We start from the raw sequence: 20,648 nt of genomic DNA, 5'->3' as shown, positions 1-20,648 counted from the left end.
GTTAAACTTCCCACATGACACAAACCTTTTCTCCTGTGTATGTGGATAAGTGTGGGCAGGTCATGTAAAGTAAGATATAGCGTTAGGACGTCCCGAAGTGTTGCTACAACTGTTTAAATAACATACCTGTAATTATTCTTTCCATTGTTAACAGTCTGGCAACCTTTTACATTTATAACGTTAAAGTCTGTTTTGTCACGAGGCTAGTTAAGCTCCTTAGGCCTGGCCTGATGTGGAAAATATGCAAAATATGCACAGGTGTTCAGGCAGGATCTTTGTCTAATTTAGTATGGGGAGAACACAGGAGGAGGAGGTTTTGGTGCATTACAGGGGCCAGTTCTGAAGAAGGGATCTGAAGCAAGAGGGTTACCTTGAACCCCAGTGAAGAGGAGACTGAAAAAGATGGGGTCCCACTTGACCCGAAGAAAAGAGCTTGCTTGCCTGCAGCTAAATATATTGATTTTTTTTTTTTTAAAGTAAAGCCTCACACTGAATTTTCTATATTTAAAGATAACCCATACTGTCCAGTTACCAGTTTCTTTTCTTTAAAAAATGAACCATTATTGTTTTCAAATAACACTATCTGTTAAATAACAACATTTCAGGTCATTACAGACTAGGAACAAGATGGGTGTTTTCCAGCTGATCTTTTCTAAAGAAAGAATACCAAATTGACCTTTTTATGAGCTAGTGTATCTGAAACTTTTGTTAACTTTTATTTTTATTAACTAAGCAAGTGCAGGAACTGGTCAGGTATCTGACTGCAAATATTAAGCTTGCTAAAATGATTGTGTTAATATTATTAATACATATTAATAGTGTTATATGAGCTTGCATGCCATCTGAACTTCCTTCCCTGGACTTTTCAGCCGGCAGTCTCTAGCGGTCTCTGATGGCTGAGAATAACAAATTCAAACTAACACCTCAAACTCTCTGTTCTTTCCAAACTAACCATCTTTTTAGGTTTATACATAGTGATAGCCATCTAAAATTATGCATTTTTCAAACAAAAACCAAGGTGTTGTTTGCTCTTGCGAAATCACCAACTAAAAACTGGTCTAGTAATGCACTTCTGAAGGAATATCCTGGAGTATATTTTGTCGAGACAGGATCCGGGCAGGATGTTTAACTAAGATGCTAGTTTTCTGAAGTATATTATTATTTTAGATGAAATGTTGAATAAGCCCATAATTCATATATAATCAAACTAATGCATTTTAATTATAATTACTTATGTGCATTCTTGCTTAAGCTTATTATAAGATTGTTTTAACCATTTAAGTGAGCTTGATAGTTATCAAACACATTGTAACCACATTAGCAGGGGGGTTGTGGTGATGTCAAGCAGGGCAAGTGGAAAACTGAAAACCTGGGTGTAAAAGGCACAGTCAGTATACCAAAGGGTCCTCAATCTTCAATCTCGACCTGAGCTCTGGAGTTGTCAGACCTAGCCTTTGAAGTTGAATCCTGATTTGAGACTCTGCCTAAAAAACTTTCATTTACTCGACATCTCCTGCCTGCTCTGAATTAATCACACCTAACAGAAGGGGGTAAGCATATATTCATTGCCTGAAAAATAGATGTCTTAAAGATGAGTAGAATTAGTATGAAATCCAGCGACAGGAAGCAAACCACAGTTTGCAGGATATCAGCACCCCCCGTCACAGATGAGAGGAGGACTTGCATTAGCACAACTAGTGATGAACCTAATGATCCTTGTGAACCCGGTCAGATGAGCCAGCATAAGAGAGAAAAGAACCTCAACGGGCACAAGCCTGGAGTTAAATTGCCAAGAGCTTCAAAGAAAACAGCATGGGACACAGTAAACACAGACCTCTGTTTTGCGTTGGAAAGGTTAGGTGGAACAGTCAAAAAGAAGCTGGATAAATTTGGGGATACCATCTACGCATATGGAAGCGAGAGGTTTGGAATTGAAAAAAGAAAGGAGAAAGTACAAACTACTCCTGTAAAGCAATGGAGGCGAGCAGAACAAAGTCAGAAGGAGGCACTGAATCTATTACAAAGGATCATAAAAGATAAGATTGCAACATTGCACAGAGCTGAGCGCCTACGGAAACTCTACAAAAAGAAGGAGCGTGCAAGAACTAACTTGTATAATGATCCATTCAAATTTGCAAAGAAGTTATTCACCAGGGAGAAAAATGGCACACTAAAAGCAACTAAGTCTGAGCTGGAGAGATATCTCGAGGAAACGCACACAGATTAAAAAAGGCAAGAGCCTATGTCGATTACTTCAGACATCCCACCTATCAATCCACCAGAATGCCAAATGGAGGACTGCGTACCTAAGTGGAAAGAAGTAGAGCAAGTTGTGAAAAAGGCAAGGGCGTCATCATCTCCTGGGCCTAATGGAGTTCCATACAGAGTATACAAGAGTGCTTCAGGAGTTCTACGAATCCTGTGGAAATTGATGAAAGTGGCATGGAAAAAACAGGTCGTACCAAGAGCATGGTGCTGAGCAGGTGGGGTCTTTATACCCAAAGAAAAAGATTCTACGAGTATCAATCAGTTTCGCCTCATTTTCCCTGTTAAATGTGGAAGGAAAGACTTTCTTCAGCATTGTTGCTCAGAGATTGTCAGCTTGCCTACTGAAGAACTGCTTCATTGACACTTCAGAACAGAAAGCTGGTATTCCAGGTTTCCCAGGATGCTTAGAGCACATCAGTGTGATCTGGCAGCAAATTCAAACAGCTAAAAAGGAGAGGAAGGCACTCCATGTGACATTCCTGGATTTAGCTAATGCATACGGTTCAGTACCACATTAGCTTTGGACAGCATTTGATTTTTTTCAGTGTACCGAGGACAATAACAAACTCAGTGAAAGCCTACTTTGGACATTTGCAATTTTGTTTTTCAATTTCAGAATTCACCACTACATGGCAATGTCTATAAATTGGAATAAGGGATTTTACCATGGAAATGGAAGTAATTATTAGGGCATCAATATGCGTAATGGGAGGAGAACGCTTGGCTTCTGGAATGCGACTGCCACCAATTAGAACATACATGGCAGCAGTGTGGAGTAGTGGTTAGGGCTCTGGACTCTTGACCGGATGGTCGTGGGTTCAATCCCAGGTGGGGGACACTGCTGCTGTGGCCTTGAGCAAGGTACTTTACCTAGATTGCTCCAGTAAAAACCCAACTGTATAAATTGGTAATTGTATGTAAAAAATAATGTGATATCTGTATAATGTGAAATAATGTATAATGTGATATCTTGTAACAATTGTAAGTCACCCTGGATAAGGGTGTCTGCTAAGAAATAAATAAATAAATAAATAAATAAATAAATAAATAAATAATAATAATAATAATAATAATAATAATAATAATAATACATGGATGACATGACAATCACGACTACAACATGTTATTGTGCAAACTAATCAATAACATTGAATGGACACGAATGCAATTCAAGACCACTAAGTCAAGGAGCATCTCTATAATTAAAGGTAAAGTAGTGGATAAGAGGCTCTACATTAATGGTGAGGCAATACCAATAGTGTCTTAGAAGCCTGTGAAAAGTCTTGGGAGACGGTATGATGGGGACGTAAAGGACACACTTTGTGTGGGAGAAGTGAGACAAAAAGCAGTGCAAGGGTTGAAGAGCATAGACAGCAGCGCTTTACCAGACAAACTTAAACTCTGGTGCTTTCAATTTGTTCTACTGCCAAGACTTCTGTGGCCACTCACTGTGTATGAGGTTTCCTTGACAACAGTAGAGAAGCTGGAAGCGTTAACCAGTTCATATGTCAGGAAATAGTTAGGAGTTCCACGCTGCCTCATCAGAGTGGGACTGTATGGTAAAGGGATACTGCAGCTGCCAGTCTCAGCTCTAACCGAGGAGTTTAAGTGCGCCAAGGTTCGACTGGAAATGACATTGGTAGAGTCATACAACGAATCTGTGAGGGAAGCATGTCTCAGTTCAGCTGCTCTTACATGGCACAAAGCAGCCCCAGCTCAACGGAAGAAGCTGGTAGTCAACGAGGTGCAAAAGCAGGAGGAGCGGATGAGGTGCGTAAAGGCAGTTTCCCAGGCCAAGCTGGGAGAATGGATGAGGTGGGAGAGTGTGGAACAACGCAAGATTGGCTGGCGAGATCTATGGGCAATGGAACAGAGCAGGATCAGTTTCCTCATCAGGTCAACATATGATGTTCTCCCATCACCACAGAACCTTAATCTATGGGTAGGAAAGGATCCTTGGTGTCCTTTGTGTTAATCGCCAGCTACATTAAAGACATTATGACAGGATGTAAGGTGGGTCTTAGCCAAGGATGGTTTACTTGGCGTCACCACCAGGTGTTGCGATGTTTGGCCTTAGAATTGGAAGAGAAGCGCAGCAATATAAAATGCTGGAAGATGTTGGACAACGGCTTATTTTCCCACCTGAGATTGCTACCACTAACTTTCGACCTGATATTGTCTTGTGGTCTGGATCAGCACGCCTAGAGTTAATAGTGCCATGGGAGGATGCTGTGGATGATGCGTACAAAAGGAATAATCTGCGGTACACTCAACTAGCTGCTGAAGCGGAACAGCGAGGATGGAGAGTCCAGGTTTACCCAGTGGAGGTGGGTTGTCGAGGATTTGTGGCACACTCCACAACCCAGTTTCTCAGAGACATTGTATTCAGTGGTCAAGAGTTGAGACACATAGTGATGAACTTATCTGAAGCAGTGGAGAGGAATAGCAACTGGCTCTGGCTGAGACGAAAAGATTCTGGTTGGGAACCTCAAGCACAGTAGAAATAAAAAAACGTTGATGTAAAGGAAGGTAAGTAAGCTGGGCTTAGCTTAGTGGGGGGCGGAGGGGGGTGACGCTGGGACACCAGAATCACTGTCAAGCCCTCTTAAGGTGTCGTGTGCTAGTTGATGAAACACCAAGGATGGAAGGTGCCCACTTGAGACCCCAGAGAAGTACCCTATTCAGCTGAGTCCAGACGTCGTCATGCTGATGCGCAAGAAAGGCCGCACTGTGGTTGATCCCTGGAGCCAGCATTGCAGCTGTTGTGTGCTGATGCGCCAGGGAGGCAAAAATAGGCTGATCCCTGGAGTCAGCATTACACTTCAGCCATCAACACCAGGCAGAAGGATATCTATATCATCAGATGGAAGGAAACGCAGATGGATCACATTAGTTTACAGTAAAAGAAGCTATGTCTTAGTTGGTGCTTTTCTTGGCAAGAGCCAAGTCCAATATCAGTATGAAGTTTAACACCTACTCTCATGTTATGGAATTTAGTATATGCTTGTACAGTGTTGTTCAGTTGGATTGGTACGCCTGACTAATCCAGTAACTGTGCTGAACTATTTTTCTTTCGATACTCTCTTTATGCAAAGCTTGTTTAAATAAAATGGGATAACATTTTCAAACGTGATAAAACATTGTTAGAAGCGTTGCAGTACTGTTGCAATAACTGTTCTTAATTCTTAATTAGATATAGCTTCAGTTAAAATATTGCCAGAAGTGTTGCAATATTGTTGTATGATTAATTCTTAATTAGACATAGCTTCAGATAAAACATTATTAGAAGTGTTGCAGTATTGTTGTGTTGCTAATTGTTTATTAAACATAGCCTCTCTGAAGAGGCTGTTGTCCTAACACAAGCGTCTTGTCTGATTTTTGTTTCTCATAAAATTTACTGGGTTTAAGGTATACATTTCCCTCGGGCCCAGTGCATGAGTAAAAACCTTTAAAACTACTAGGAGTCCTGTTCCCTCCTGAGCCTTTCCTTTATAAGGGTCCAACGTGACAGTTTCAAAGATCTTTTCAAAATGTCCGCTCATGGCGTCAGAATTTAATGTTGCTGCCTATATACTAGGTACCATGGCGGTGTAGGCCCTTTGCACTCACCTTGACCGCCCAGATGGACTGCTCCAGGGGGTGGAACAGCTTGAAGCAGAAGCCGTCCTTCTTGGAGGGGCGCTCGATGAGCTCGCAGGCATTGAGCAGCACCGTGCCGACCCACTGACCGTTCTTCAAAGTCTTGTAGATCAGCAGCACGCCCGGCTTCAGCACACACCACAGCTTCGTCCAGCTCTTCAGCGTGCCCCGGATCTGAGACACACAGACACACAGACAGGCACAGCTTTCAGAACTTTCACTCTGTGATGCGCGAGAGCCTTGCAGGAGACCCGTACTTCAGCACTTCATCCCAGGCTTGCAAGGACGCTACTGTGCAGCAGGTCCAGTGGTCATGGCTGTTGTTAGACATGTGGGGTTACAATGTACTACAACTGCTGTTGGGAAATCACAGTGGCTAAAAAGACTTGAATTAGAATTGATTTTCTAATTGAATAGTAGTAGAATACAGGGGTGGAAATAAGACTCCTATTGCATAGCAGTTTCATTCATTCCAGACGTTACTACAAGATTGATTAGTCACAGCCAGGGGTCGGCACCATGTTGAGTGGTGACAGACAAAAAAAAAAAAAAAAGATCTTGGCCACGGACAAACAAAACGGAAGTTATATACAATTACGTGTGTGTGTGTGTGTGTGTGTGTTTGTGTGTGAGACGTATATTCACTGCCATGGACACTGATAACTCTTGCCACGGACATGCATGTCCAAGTCAAGTTGCCGACCCCTGGTCACAGCGTAAAGCTAACAATCTCATGTGTGTTGTGTCTTACTAAACTCCCATTAAAACCAGGAATGGATCAAACTGCTATGCAATGTGACTCTTATTTCCATCTCTGTAATCCTTTAGCAAATTATAACATTTGAGCACGATTCTATGATAGTAGTGAATCAGTGTTTTGCTTAAGTTACACAATGGGTTGTTGTTCAGAGGTAGTGATATTTTCTTTCTCCTGAATATACTTACTAGTACTAGTACTCTATTTAAAATTTTTGTGGTCATTTTTTTGACAGTTATAATGCTAAGGTTGTGTAGAAACAGCCAGCGCAGAAGTTGAAACCTATGTTATAACTCAGGCAGCTGGAGCACACTTTATATACGTTAGCACATTCTACTTTGAATCAGCTATAAAAAATAAAAAAATAAAAAAACAGCTACCATCCCTACTGCTCCTGAACCATAAAATCAAAATATCCACCAAACACAATTTCCCTTTAAAATGAAACTACACAAATAATATATTCTACCAATGTAAACCCTGCAGTGTTTGGCTCCATCGCAGTTTAGATCCTTAGAATAGACATCACTGTTTACAACCCCATGCATTCAGAAAACACTGACTGGGCCCCAGCAATCACTATCAAAAGAACTGCTCTGACCTTCAGCCAGTCTGCCATGACAATCACCGAGGGGTCTGTGATGGTGCTGAGTAACTCCTTAGTCGCCCTCTTCTTTTCTTCTCTGTAATTCTTCTTCTGTACCTGCAATAAAGATGTACGCATAGGCTACTCATTACTTAATCACTGCTTACTGTGTTCCTAACTATCCATGACGGAACTTGACTTAAAGAATCACATAATATGTGTACTGCAAATGAAGACAGTATCTCAAAGCGTTAGGGCCAAATAGTCACAAGACCACAATATTAGTTAGTCGGTTATCTTGGGTCAAAAGTCAAAATATTAAGTTGTCAATAATATAAAAAAATAACTAATAGAAAAACCTGTTGGAAGAAGCAGCTATTTAGAGTTCCAGAAAAAAACTACAGCTCATAAACAATGATAAGACAGGTATCCTGGGTGCACATCTCAGCTGAGCCAATGACTCGCCCTGTAACCTGTGCAATAAATCACATCGAAAAGACAACAAATTCCTTAGATGTTATAAACGAGTTGTTAAATCCCCCAGATTGCTGATGCTTCGGTAGAACAACCCTTTTCAAAGTGCCCTTGAAAGCTGTTCTAATGCCAGCGGTAGGGTGCAGATAGAAATGTCTAGATTTGCTTAGCAACTACAGTGCTTGAGAGGGTTATCCTTTTAGGTAATTGACCACTTGCTTTCATTTTAATAGACCAAAGACAGAATATCTGTATTCACGGAGTGGAAAGGTGATGTATCTAGGTTGGACCGTCCATGAAATTTAATTTCCAGCACTGGTCGGCCTTCATGCAGTACAGGAGCAGACATACCAATAACTCAACACAAACATTATTGAGCTGAGATTAGTCATTCCGTACTGCGCCCAATCCATCAAAACCGTACCCATACAAGATCTAAAAATATCTGCAGTGAAAAGAATGTACTGTGAGTAAACAGAAAAAAAAAACTGAATTTCCTCAGCCCTTCAGAATGAGACGTCACTCAAGTCCTTCACAGCTTCTGCATTTCTGAACAGACAGATACAGTAAATAATACACAATGAGGACTATGTTTGAAGTTGCCTTACTTTAAGAGACTCCTTCTTTGTAAGTTTGCTCTCTGTGGATGAAACCTCCTTGTCAGAACCATTGTAGAGCTTTGATTCAGACTGTGAAAAAAAGAAAAAAGAAAACTGGATACATACAGTATCTAAAAACACAACACTTGGGTGAACAGGTATTAAAAACAACAATGCAGGATTCCTTCTAGAAGGAAAAAAGTAAACTGAATGTAGCAACCATATTCAGAACGATGCTCTAATAGTTCAGTTGCCGATAGTGCCTTACTGTACATGTGGTAGCTAGGGCTATGTTCAAAGGTTCGTTCGCTAGACAGGAAAGTTATTTCGAAATCTTCGAAGGTTCATCAGGCGGCATGCACACACTGTGTGTTTTGTTTTCCCCTGTTAACAGAAACCGTTTGACAATATGTGAATACTACAAAATCACTCACATGAAAAATCTGATCTTTTGATTTGTACAATGCATATTACTTAACAAAAGAAGTTGTATTAAAATCCACTACGAAATCGTTATATGTAGCAACTCTATATGGCGCCGCTGCCGTGTATGAAGCAGGGTATATTATTATGCCAAAGCCCTGGGGGGGAGGGGGGGGGGCATGCCTATAGCGGTTCTAGTGCTTCAGTAAAATTTGTACGGAAAACCTAGTGTGCAAGACAGTATAAGAAGTGCTATGGTAGAATTTGAAACATACTAAATATACGTTAACACTAATAATTTTAATTGCAAATACTGAGTACCGTCCTTCCACCCCCCGCCCAGCTCGTGTTATCCAGAGGCATTTCTTCATTCACCATCTCGACAGCAAAGCGTTGTATAGCGTAAACTGTATTGAAAGAAATGTCTCAAAAATCCTCTGCTGTTTGGGATTTCTTTTGTTAAATGCCCCCCCCCCCCCCCCCAAAAAAAAAGTTGAATGCAAACTATGTAAAATAAGCATAAACTACAGGTATACAATGAAATCTGTAACCTTGAGATAAGGGTCTTTATGTCTGAGTGTCTCACAATTAACCCATTGACTATGTGTAAAAATGAAACAGCATATGCTTTGCTTGTAAAAGACTGGGATATTAAAGTACTGTATATTCGGGCCTCACTGATCTGCTGAAAGATGTGAAAATGATCTCGGGTTTCTCACTGATTCTTCTGTCTGTTTTAATCAGAGTAGATCTGGTAACTGCCTGAGCATCCAGGGCTTCAGTTTTATGCCATCATCTATTGAAAGCATTGCAGACATTGAGAAAGACACCTAGCTGATACACTTGTCATTGAATTTATTAAGTTTCTATCAGTGCTTCTACATTCAGCACTCTTGATCCTCTACAGGAACGTTATGGACGATGGGCACTCATTTCTAAAGGTCCCCCGTCTCTAGTATGGGAAGCCCAGCTCAAGGGGAGACCGCTAAAATCAGGCCTGGCTGTCAGGTTATCTGCAGGCATCATTAGGTTATGAGGTGTGTCTATGGTCCCCACTTTCATATGCAGGGTGACGCTGTCCTGAGACAGCCCACCCCAAGACCCTTTTTCCAAATGAATAAATGTCCTCTTCCTGTGTTTGTAGCAGGCTGTCAAATCCCGAAGCGAGGGTTTAAGTATTCAGACTAGCCTGTCACCTTTATTAGGATAAAAAGCCCCAGGATATCTTTATGACACCTCTTATCACACATTCTAAATGACTTCTGATTAGCAGCTGACAGCTACAGTTCTCATAACAGTGCTTGTTTTTTTTTTCTTTCAATGTGGTGTGAGGCTCTAACAAGAGAATGTCTTTTTTGACACAGGCAAAAAGTCATACAACCTGCGAAGCATAAAAGTTCACAATTTAGTTATAATGCTACAAGACCACTACAATAATTACTGTTTATTTACATGGCACATACATGTGTACTTACACATAATTACAATGTCATTATGTATAGTTACAATAATTATTATTTGTTTATTTAGCAGACGCCTTTATCCAAGGTGACTTGAAGAGACTAGGGTGTGTGAACTATGCATCAGCTGCAGAGTCACTTACAACAACGTCTCACCCGAAAGACGAAGCACAAGGAGGTTAAGTGACTTGCCGGGATTTGTGCTGGGGACCTCCTGGTTACAATCCCTTTTTCTTTAACCACCAGACAACACAGCCTCCTTACCGATGTATGCAAGTACACAATTGTATCAGAAAAGGGTTAGGGTTAGGTTTAGCGTTAGGGTTAGGTTTAGAGTTCGGATTAGGATTATATCATGCAAAATTGTTTACACATTAAATCCATTGTAGCTATGCATAATAGCATTGTAATTATGTGTAAGTATGCATGCATTTACGAAGTAACTACTACAGTATGTAAATACACAGTAATTAGAGACACTTAGATTAAAGTGTTACCTAAATTCCTTGTGTCTCCTTCAAATTCAAATGTCTCCTGAATCATGCACACATCAGACACATGCTGCTGTGTAGCAGTCTGGCTTCTAGAATGAGGAAGGGCAGGTATCGGGGAGAAGGAAGAAAGAAGGAGTGCTTCCCAGCAGGTAAAACTACCCCTGGGGAGGTTTAACAAACTGCTGGAGAACGTAAACAAGGTTTTCCCAGTGGCTGCTTAGACAAGGTGCCCTTTACCCCCGGCTTAGAATCAGTAACAGAGTTAAGAAAGTGACTCAGAGGCTTAAGGAACCAGATAAACCCTGCAATAGCACACACTCGCAGAGAGGTCCCATTTAGATTTCCTCTGTGCTGCCTCGGTTAATGACTATAATGAATGCCTGTGTGCTGTGTGCTCACAGCCTCAGAGCCAGAGACACGGCAATTTCAAACAGTAATAGGGTGACTGTATCCACCTATAACCCGTCAAGGGCCAAATCAGTTCAGTTGCAAAATCCCCAGTCTCCCTCCATCAGTCTAACGCATGCTCCACAATACTGGAGAAACGCACGCCCATCACGCAGATACTTTAATCTAAAGCGACAGTGACTCATATTATTGAAGTAACTGAGGTGTGTCGTGAAGCTGGATGCAATGAAATGGAGGACACTTTTAAATGTCCTTTATGCGAGATTTAAATCGTAACGAAACAGGGCCTGGCTGCCAATGGTGGCCCTACATCCTACTGATGGGCGATTCTCTTTTTTTTTTTTTTGCTCAGCTACGGCTACTGCTCAGCCTGAGTGTGGGGCTGATTTAAAATTACTTCACATACGCGTGTGTGTTTCAAAATACCTCCAATTTAGCTTTGCATGCAGCTGCTTTCCAAGGCTACACACACAGCTTCACACCTTAAAAGAAACTTTATTCTACAGTATCCATGCAACAATCAACAGTTAAAATGAAGCAAATCAGAATTATTACAGCGACACTCAGAACCTGTCATTTTATACAAGCGTTACAGTAACATAATGTAAATAGATAGACTTTAGAAAAATCATTGTCACTGTTAACACCTCATTGTGTTCCAGCTTACCTTGCTTTTAGACATGGAAAGGGTAGAGTCCTCTTTAGGCTGTGAAACGTCATCCTTTCCCCTATCGAAACCTGCAAAGACAAAAAAGCAGCTGTTGTAAAATAAAGTGTAAATTTCAAGGGATGCAAGAGCACGATGTTGGGGACTGAGCAGATTTCAGTTTTAGAAGGCCAGGGTAGAATGTGTATTTGGTAGGGTTCATCCAGAGACAAACCAGTCTTGTTTAGAGTTGGGCCAAAAGTGCCCATTTTACAACACTGGGGTAATGTACAAACACCATGTGACGCAAGTCTGTAGCTGACTATCACAGGGTGCACTGCCTGCTAAAGCACCTGCTGCTTCTCGTAGCTCCACCCTAGCACTGACTGGACCCAGCCTTACATGAAATCCGAGATCCAAGGACAACAGAATCCAAGGCCTTATTGATCGTCTTGCTGGTCTGACTTCGCTCTTGTTGAACTTTTAAACTATCCTTTACTGGAGAGGAAATTCAATCAGGTATTAATTGGTATATTTCTGGATACACAGAGAATATAAAATGTCTCTATACCAGACATACAGACTTCCTGTCACTGGCAGTGTTGTGAGGCTGCCAGGTTAATACCCTTGAGAGCTATTGTACAGCTTCTTTTGTCTCCACTGTTGACTGAAAACTTCTGGATAAAGTTTCTCCCCCCCTTAAGATTCTGCTGTCAGCAAGGTCACAGTAGGAACGCTGTGCAGAATATGTTGGCAATCTTTCACACAGAGCCCAACAGGATGAGGTCACAGACATGAGATTTCAGATTTTGATGCGTACTGAAGGTATTTCTGGAGCCTGGGCTTGTGCGCAACGGTTTATATGTATTTATTTATTTATTTATTAACATTGAACTTTAATAATAATTGTAGGCATGCATAAATGACTGAAGCAAAGTTTATTAATTAATAGTGTGTACTGGTAGTACTTTTTGTGGTATGTTTAAAAATACAATTTAGGCTTTTTAGTGGGGGTTGGGGGGAAAAAGAAATAACCTCAACATATAGCCACTGATGGCACTGTATACCACACACATATTCTATTAGGAGTGACTGCTCTCTCAATCACAAAATGACAGAAAAGCAATCCTGTAACTCTAATACGTCCCCAAAAGTTCCCTTAGAGAATCCCTTAGAAAAGGGGCTTACTATTTCAGCTTCTTTGCCATCCTCCCACTCTACTCCATGCTCTAAAAAACCGTGCTTCATTCACATACCCTTTCTTTAAACTCGGAAATGCAGTCTGCCAATTTCCTCATGCCCAGAGGCTGGCTGAGCATGACAAGAAATACAAGAAAGCACTATTCTGATGGACTCCATTTTTTGGCTCTAAAAAAGTACCCAGCACGGCGCCCACAGAGATGCACCTACTGTTACCATACATTTAAAAATGACAAATGTGCGAGAACAAAACCAAACCAAACAAAAGCACAGTGCTTACACTTCATGGTATGCTACAGAATTCAGACACACTGAACTGAAGTCGTCATTCTTTCTATCTCAGCATTCCTAAAGAAACTAACATTGACAAGCTTTATGCTTGCCGCAGACATCTCAAATTTACACTGTTGAGTATTCGCTACCAGTGATCGAACTTATGACCTTCCCAACCACAGACTTCTATGTATTTCAAGCTCTCCAAAGTCCTCCTGGTGGCTTTCACTGTACTTTCCACCCTGACTCCTAGAAGACAAGTAAATGAACAACTTCTGGACACAAGTTTAAAATACACAGATATACTTCAGTACATACTGTCATGATTAGGATAGGGCGGAATGTTATTAAAACTGAAACGATAGGAGATAAGTCTTGGAGTCTCTGAGTAGTAGGCTTCACCCAGAATCATATAATTGCTTATTTGCTTATCAGATTATATATTTATTTGAAATATTGCGGTTTAATTAATCAGTTATTAAAAGAATATTTTTTTCAAAATCACTTTTCATGAATACATTCAAGTGTGATATTCCTTCTGAACTACTCCTGATATCATTAACACCAGCAAAGAACAATAGACATCAAACTCATAAAAACAGACTTCAAACACACTCAGCTTCACAGTTCAGAGCTTCACAGAAGTTTCGTTATCATAAATGTGATTTATCATTACATAACCTGAAAATAAAATCAATCTAATAAGCAGACAAACTCACAATGAGGCGCTGTACTTATCTGAAGACAAATCTTCATTGGATAGAAACCGGTAATGACCTGATGGGGGTTATTTTCTATGAGAAAAGGAACTCTAATTTCAGTGCCCATTCATTTGATTTCATCTTCAATTTAAAGTAATATGTTTGTGTTTTTTGGGCTCTTTACTGGTCAGCTCGTCAGTGGTGTGGCTCTTATCACCAGAAAGACTGAGACAGCACAGCACAACACTGCACTTACAGACAACAGACAGTGCACAGTGTAGTGTTGGTCTCTTCTGCAATGAATGAAGTGACAACAGATAAAGTATATGCACAAATAAATAAATAAATAAATAAATACATACATGAATAAATAACTGCATGCATAAGCAAAAACAGAATCCAAATCCAGCCGGGAGACATTCAGCAATATTATGTTGTAAACAATTCTGCCAGCTTTTATGAGGTTTCTCTCGTAAGCCGTCGTGAGCGTCGTGTTCACACTTCAGGATAACCTAATTAGCTGCTCTTTAAATTATAACCACACAGCCCCCGAAACACAGCTTCGTGACTCGCTCTAGAAGGAGAACTGGCACAAAAAATAAAAGCACCTGCTCTGAAAATAGCTCCTGCAGCATCCCACAAAACAACTTCTCGATTTGAATTTCTTGTTGATTATAAATGGGTGCTTTCAATATGCTGAGCGATTCATTTTCACACAACTCGTTTATTAAAGCAGCTTTCAGAGTAGGGTAAGGGTTGAAAAGTGAGGGAGCTGTTCAGTCCCTGCACTTCTCCAGAAAAGCTCAGAGCTAGAAAAGGCAGATTTAGAGAGAAATGATAGTAACTCAGTATGGGAGCAACAGAACCTGGAACTCCTCGGAATGACTGAAGCAAACACCATGGAAATTAACCACTTCAACACCATGGATATTAACCACTTCAACACCATGGATATTAACCACTTCCACACCATGGATATTAACCACTTCAATACCATGGATATTAACCACTTCAACACCATGGATATTAACCACTTCAACACCATGGGTATTAACCACTTCCACACCATGGATATTAACCACTTCAACACCATGGATATTAACCACTTCAACACCATGGATATTAACCACTTCAACACCATGGATATTAACCACTTCAATACCATGGATATTAACCACTTCAACACCATGGATATTAACCACTTCAACACCATGGATATTAACCACTTCAACACCATGGATATTAACCACTTCAACACCATGGATATTAACCACTTCAACACCATGGATATTAACCACTTCCACACCATGGATATTAACCACTTCAATACCATGGATATTAACCACTTCAACACCATGGATATTAACCACTTCAACACCATGGGTATTAACCACTTCCACACCATGGATATTAACCACTTCAACACCATGGATATTAACCACTTCAACACCATGGATATTAACCACTTCAACACCATGGATATTAACCACTTCAACACCATGGATATTAACCACTTCCACACCATGGATATTAACCACTTCCACACCATGGATATTAACCACTTCAACACCATGGGTATTAACCACTTCAACACCATGGATATTAACCACTTCAACACCATGGATATTAACCACTTCAACACCATGGATATTAACCACTTCAACACCATGGATATTAACCACTTCCACACCATGGGTATTAACCACTTCAACACCATGGATATTAACCACTTCAACACCATGGATATTAACCACTTCCACACCATGGATATTAACCACTTCCACACCATGGATATTAACCACTTCAATACCATGGATATTAACCACTTCCACACCATGGGTATTAACCACTTCCACACCATGGGTATTAACCACTTCAACACCATGGATATTAACCACTTCAACACCATGGATATTAACCACTTCGACACCATGGATATTAACCACTTCAATACCATGGATATTAACCACTTCAACACCATGGATATTAACCACTTCAACACCATGGATATTAACCACTTCCACACCATGGATATTAACCACTTCAACACCATGGATATTAACCACTTCAACACCATGGATATTAACCACTTCAACACCATGGATATTAACCACTTCAACACCATGGATATTAACCACTTCAACACCATGGATATTAACCACTTCAACACCATGGGTATTAACCACTTCAACACCATGGATATTAACCACTTCAACACCATGGATATTAACCACTTCCACACCATGGGTATTAACCACTTCAACACCATGGGTATTAACCACTTCAACACCATGGATATTAACCACTTCCACACCATGGATATTAACCACTTCAACACCATGGATATTAACCACTTCAACACCATGGGTATTAACCACTTCCACACCATGGGTATTAACCACTTCAACACCATGGATATTAACCACTTCAACACCATGGATATTAACCACTTCAACACCATGGATATTAACCACTTCCACACCATGGATATTAACCACTTCCACACCATGGATATTAACCACTTCCACACCATGGATATTAACCACTTCCACACCATGGATATTAACCACTTCAACACCATGGATATTAACCACTTCAACACCATGGATATTAACCACTTCCACACCATGGGTATTAACCACTTCAACACCATGGATATTAACCACTTCCACACCATGGATATTAACCACTTCCACACCATGGATATTAACCACTTCCACACCATGGATATTAACCACTTCCACACCATGGATATTAACCACTTCAACACCATGGATATTAACCACTTCAACACCATGGATATTAACCACTTCAACACCATGGATATTAACCACTTCCACACCATGGATATTAACCACTTCAACACCATGGATATTAACCACTTCCACACCATGGATATTAACCACTTCAACACCATGGGTATTAACCACTTCAACACCATGGGTATTAACCACTTCCACACCATGGATATTAACCACTTCCACACCATGGATATTAACCACTTCCACACCATGGATATTAACCACTTCCACACCATGGATATTAACCACTTCCACACCATGGATATTAACCACTTCCACACCATGGATATTAACCACTTCCACACCATGGATATTAACCACTTCCACACCATGGATATTAACCACTTCCACACCATGGATATTAACCACTTCAACACCATGGGTATTAACCACTTCAACACCATGGGTATTAACCACTTCAACACCATGGATATTAACCACTTCAACACCATGGATATTAACCACTTCAACACCATGGATATTAACCACTTCAACACCATGGGTATTAACCACTTCAACACCATGGATATTAACCACTTCAACACCATGGATATTAACCACTTCAACACCATGGGTATTAACCACTTCAACACCATGGATATTAACCACTTCAACACCATGGATATTAACCACTTCCACACCAATGATATTAACCACTTCAACACCATGGGTATTAACCACTTCCACACCATGGGTATTAACCACTTCAACACCATGGGTATTAACCACTTCAACACCATGGATATTAACCACTTCAACACCATGGATATTAACCACTTCAACACCATGGATATTAACCACTTCAACACCATGGGTATTAACCACTTCAACACCATGGATATTAACCACTTCAACATCATGGGTATTAACCACTTCAACACCATGGATATTAAGGGGAATGGAAATAAGTAAAATCGGTGGTCTGCTACTCTTCTGTACTCGCAAAATGCACGAGAATCCAGTCACACAACTATTAGGGGAACACACTTATAAATCACTTAACTGTCAAAGACAATACTGCACTCAAGACTTTTAAATTCATAAAAAAGAATGAAGCAGTTTTTTTCTGGGATCAAAAGATGCCAGTATATCTGAACTCTGCCCATTATGCCTGGTTTGGAGGCTGTTCAGCTACCTCAGCCCTCAGCTGAACTGTTTTAATCCTTTATCTGAGAGTTTTTTTTTGTTCTTCCCTATAGCGACTACAGAGTTCGCCTGTTATGTCCAGTGCCAATTACCCAAGGCACTGTCTTTGATTTCTTCATTTCAGTGCGTCTCCCATGACTGGGCCAATGGCTATTAGCTCAGGTATAGCATAGTACAGTGCAATCCAACCTGCTCAAGATAACCCGTATAATAAAACCACCTGTCTATAGTGACCACTCTGAAAAACACCCACATTATAAATACAGTGGTGATAATAAATTAATAACTGGGAAGGATCATCAGAAAAGTTTTGGTCCCTGTTTAGAGATCAATCCAATAATAAAACAGGGCATTGGCAGTGCTGCGGTTGCTAGGAGATTGTGGACTGTATACCTCTGCTTATTAGATGTCGTTCCTGCCTGCTGTGGGCATCGCCATCCCAACAGAATTTAGGAACGTATTGATTTTCTTTTCTTGTGCCTTAAGGGCATTTCTCCCAGCTGTGCTCTGCATTTGCATACAAAAGAAATTAAGTGTACCTTTAAATTCTAGTCCTCATACGGACATGTAGCAGGATTTATGAGTTAAATCTTTAAAGAATACTTTATCAGTTCCTTAAGCATTTGACTGTATAGTATAGTGTAGTACAGTATAGCACAGTACAGGATAGCAACAAAATGCAGAACTATACAGCATGACTGCAATCAAACTGAAAAGCGAAAATAACATTAAAATGGCATTTGAAGCCATTAAGATTTAACACCCCATATGGGCCGTTAATCTACAAAGCAGAAAGTCTGTGAAGGAAATATAAACTGCATAGCAACAGTAGTTTAAAAACAAATTCTGACAGAAAGGACAATTGAGTGGGAGTGAATTGTTCTGGCCTGAAATGTTTTCAAATTACTTTAAAAGACTTCAACCTAGTTCTTTCATTCAGAGTAATATGTTTCACCCGACTGGCACACAAGTCGTGCTGTTCTCTGCTTCACCCCCCCACCCCCCAATAGTGTCACTGCATTGCTTTGTGTTGACTGCAGCGTCTACTCATTGCTATGACCTCCAGTTATTGTATTTCATAGCCACTTTCCAATCTTGTTCCTTTGTAAGGAAATACATTGGGCACTCCCTCATAGAAACGGTTTCTAAACTGTTCTTTCCAGACTCCGTCTGTAGTCAAGACTCTGGGTTTTGCCATGCTTTGTGAAGCTATACCTCTTTTAGTTTGAGTATTTCTACCGGTATAAATCCTGTAACACGATTCAGCCAATCAAATATTTACAATTAAAAGTACCACTGCATATCATTGTGCATATTTTACACATTCTCATCTAGTTCATAAATATTCCAACAAGACACAATCTACAATAAGGGAGGAAGACTGGATAATAAGACAAGGGACCGTCTCAAAAGTGATGATTCTGAAAAACAGAAGTAGCTATTTTTGAGGGATGGTCACATAAACCCAAGACCAGTTAAACACCTTGCAGACTGAAGGTAGTAGAAGCCCTGGCTACTCATGACAGCCTTTAGTCCCTAGTGTTAATCCAGATTTTTTTTTTGTGTACATACACTAAACTATGTAGTACAGTATTGGTTTTGTAAATACCCGTTTCAGACTGACAGACATTTATGCCAATTGTACCTAATTCAGGAACCCCTTCCTGTGTCCACACACAAGCTACTTTAAATTACAGACTATCCTACAATAGGGAATTGTTCAATAATTCAGTGCCCATTGCTGGACCAAGGAACATGTTCTGTGTGTGTTTGAGTGTGCAATGAATCTTTGTAGGAGATCACTCAAAATCCTAACTCCCTTAGCAGTACAGTTTAATTTTGAAGAGACGTGCTGTTCAATGCACAGTGAGGATAAGAATAGTGTTAGGAACAAAACCAAATCAGCCAGAATCAAAATGCTTAATATACTGGAATAATACCATATTTCTTACAGAGGACTGCGATGTTTTTCAACACTTATTTATTTTTTTTTACCAGCCCTGTGCTGCATAAACCAAATGAATTAAGGAGATTTTGTTTAGTCAGTATGATTTCTTCCCAACACTGGGTTGTGTTCACCATTAAAAAGAAGCTGAAACCAGCAACAACTAAAACACAGGCAGCAAGTACAACTTCTGGCAATCTTAACAAACCTTCTTTAGATCCAGATGCTAGCTAAGATTTGCTTCCAATTGGCACACATGCATATAACTAATAGTTTGGTAAAATAGTTTGGTTTTGAATTATGTACCAAAGTGAGGCTCGGTCGTTTATACGTCTATTTCATTCTTATTTTGGGAGTTTTTAACACTGGCAGTGATTATTGCTCAGCAGTATAAAAAAACACCACGTTTTGATTGATTTCTTAAGCTGCTCACATGGAAACCATAAGATCATCAGTATTGCATGGTACAAAGGTGTATTGGTAGTAGGGTGTAAACCTGTATGAAATAGAAATGTCATTTCAGAGCATATTCCTTGTTGGGGAGGCGTGTGAAGTGTCAAGACAAGCAACATTAGAGGTTTACGTCCACCGGCTATAAATCTGTGCCTGCTAATCACACTCCTGCAAATCTACCCTCTAGATACCCTTGCTGTTCTTGTGCTTTGCTGTTCAAAGACGTACCACGGTGTATCATTTTTTTATGTATTACTTTTAGGACTTAGGCTGCATATATTAGACGCTGTCTTGTTGTTTGTTCATTCTTTCTTTTACCCACGATCGCTCACATGAGATGCCATTGTATAATGCACAGTCATGCTTCCAGTGTTG

The 20,648-nt window shown here is 40.3% G+C and overlaps 1 protein-coding gene across 9 annotated transcripts in view; it reads right to left on the bottom strand.

Moving 5' to 3' along the window:
• Nucleotides 1-20,648, bottom strand: part of LOC117414818 (oxysterol-binding protein-related protein 8-like) — a 96,802-nt gene that overhangs the window by 16,001 nt on the left and 60,153 nt on the right. For all 9 annotated transcript variants that reach the window (XM_034024625.3, XM_034024629.3, XM_034024624.3 and 6 more), the window contains 4 exons: nucleotides 11,776-11,846; nucleotides 8,333-8,413; nucleotides 7,266-7,367; nucleotides 5,878-6,081 (listed from right to left, as the gene is read on the bottom strand). In XM_034024625.3, the coding sequence (XP_033880516.3) occupies nucleotides 5,878-6,081; nucleotides 7,266-7,367; nucleotides 8,333-8,413; nucleotides 11,776-11,846 (458 nt within the window). The remainder of the gene's footprint in view (nucleotides 1-5,877; nucleotides 6,082-7,265; nucleotides 7,368-8,332; nucleotides 8,414-11,775; nucleotides 11,847-20,648) is intronic.

The sequence above is a fragment of the Acipenser ruthenus genome, chromosome 7 (assembly GCF_902713425.1).
Source record: "Acipenser ruthenus chromosome 7, fAciRut3.2 maternal haplotype, whole genome shotgun sequence".
Classification (NCBI taxonomy): Eukaryota; Metazoa; Chordata; class Actinopteri; order Acipenseriformes; family Acipenseridae; genus Acipenser; species Acipenser ruthenus.
The sequence above is the reverse complement of the archived record's forward strand: the minus strand, read 5'-3'. Positions and strand labels throughout refer to the sequence as shown.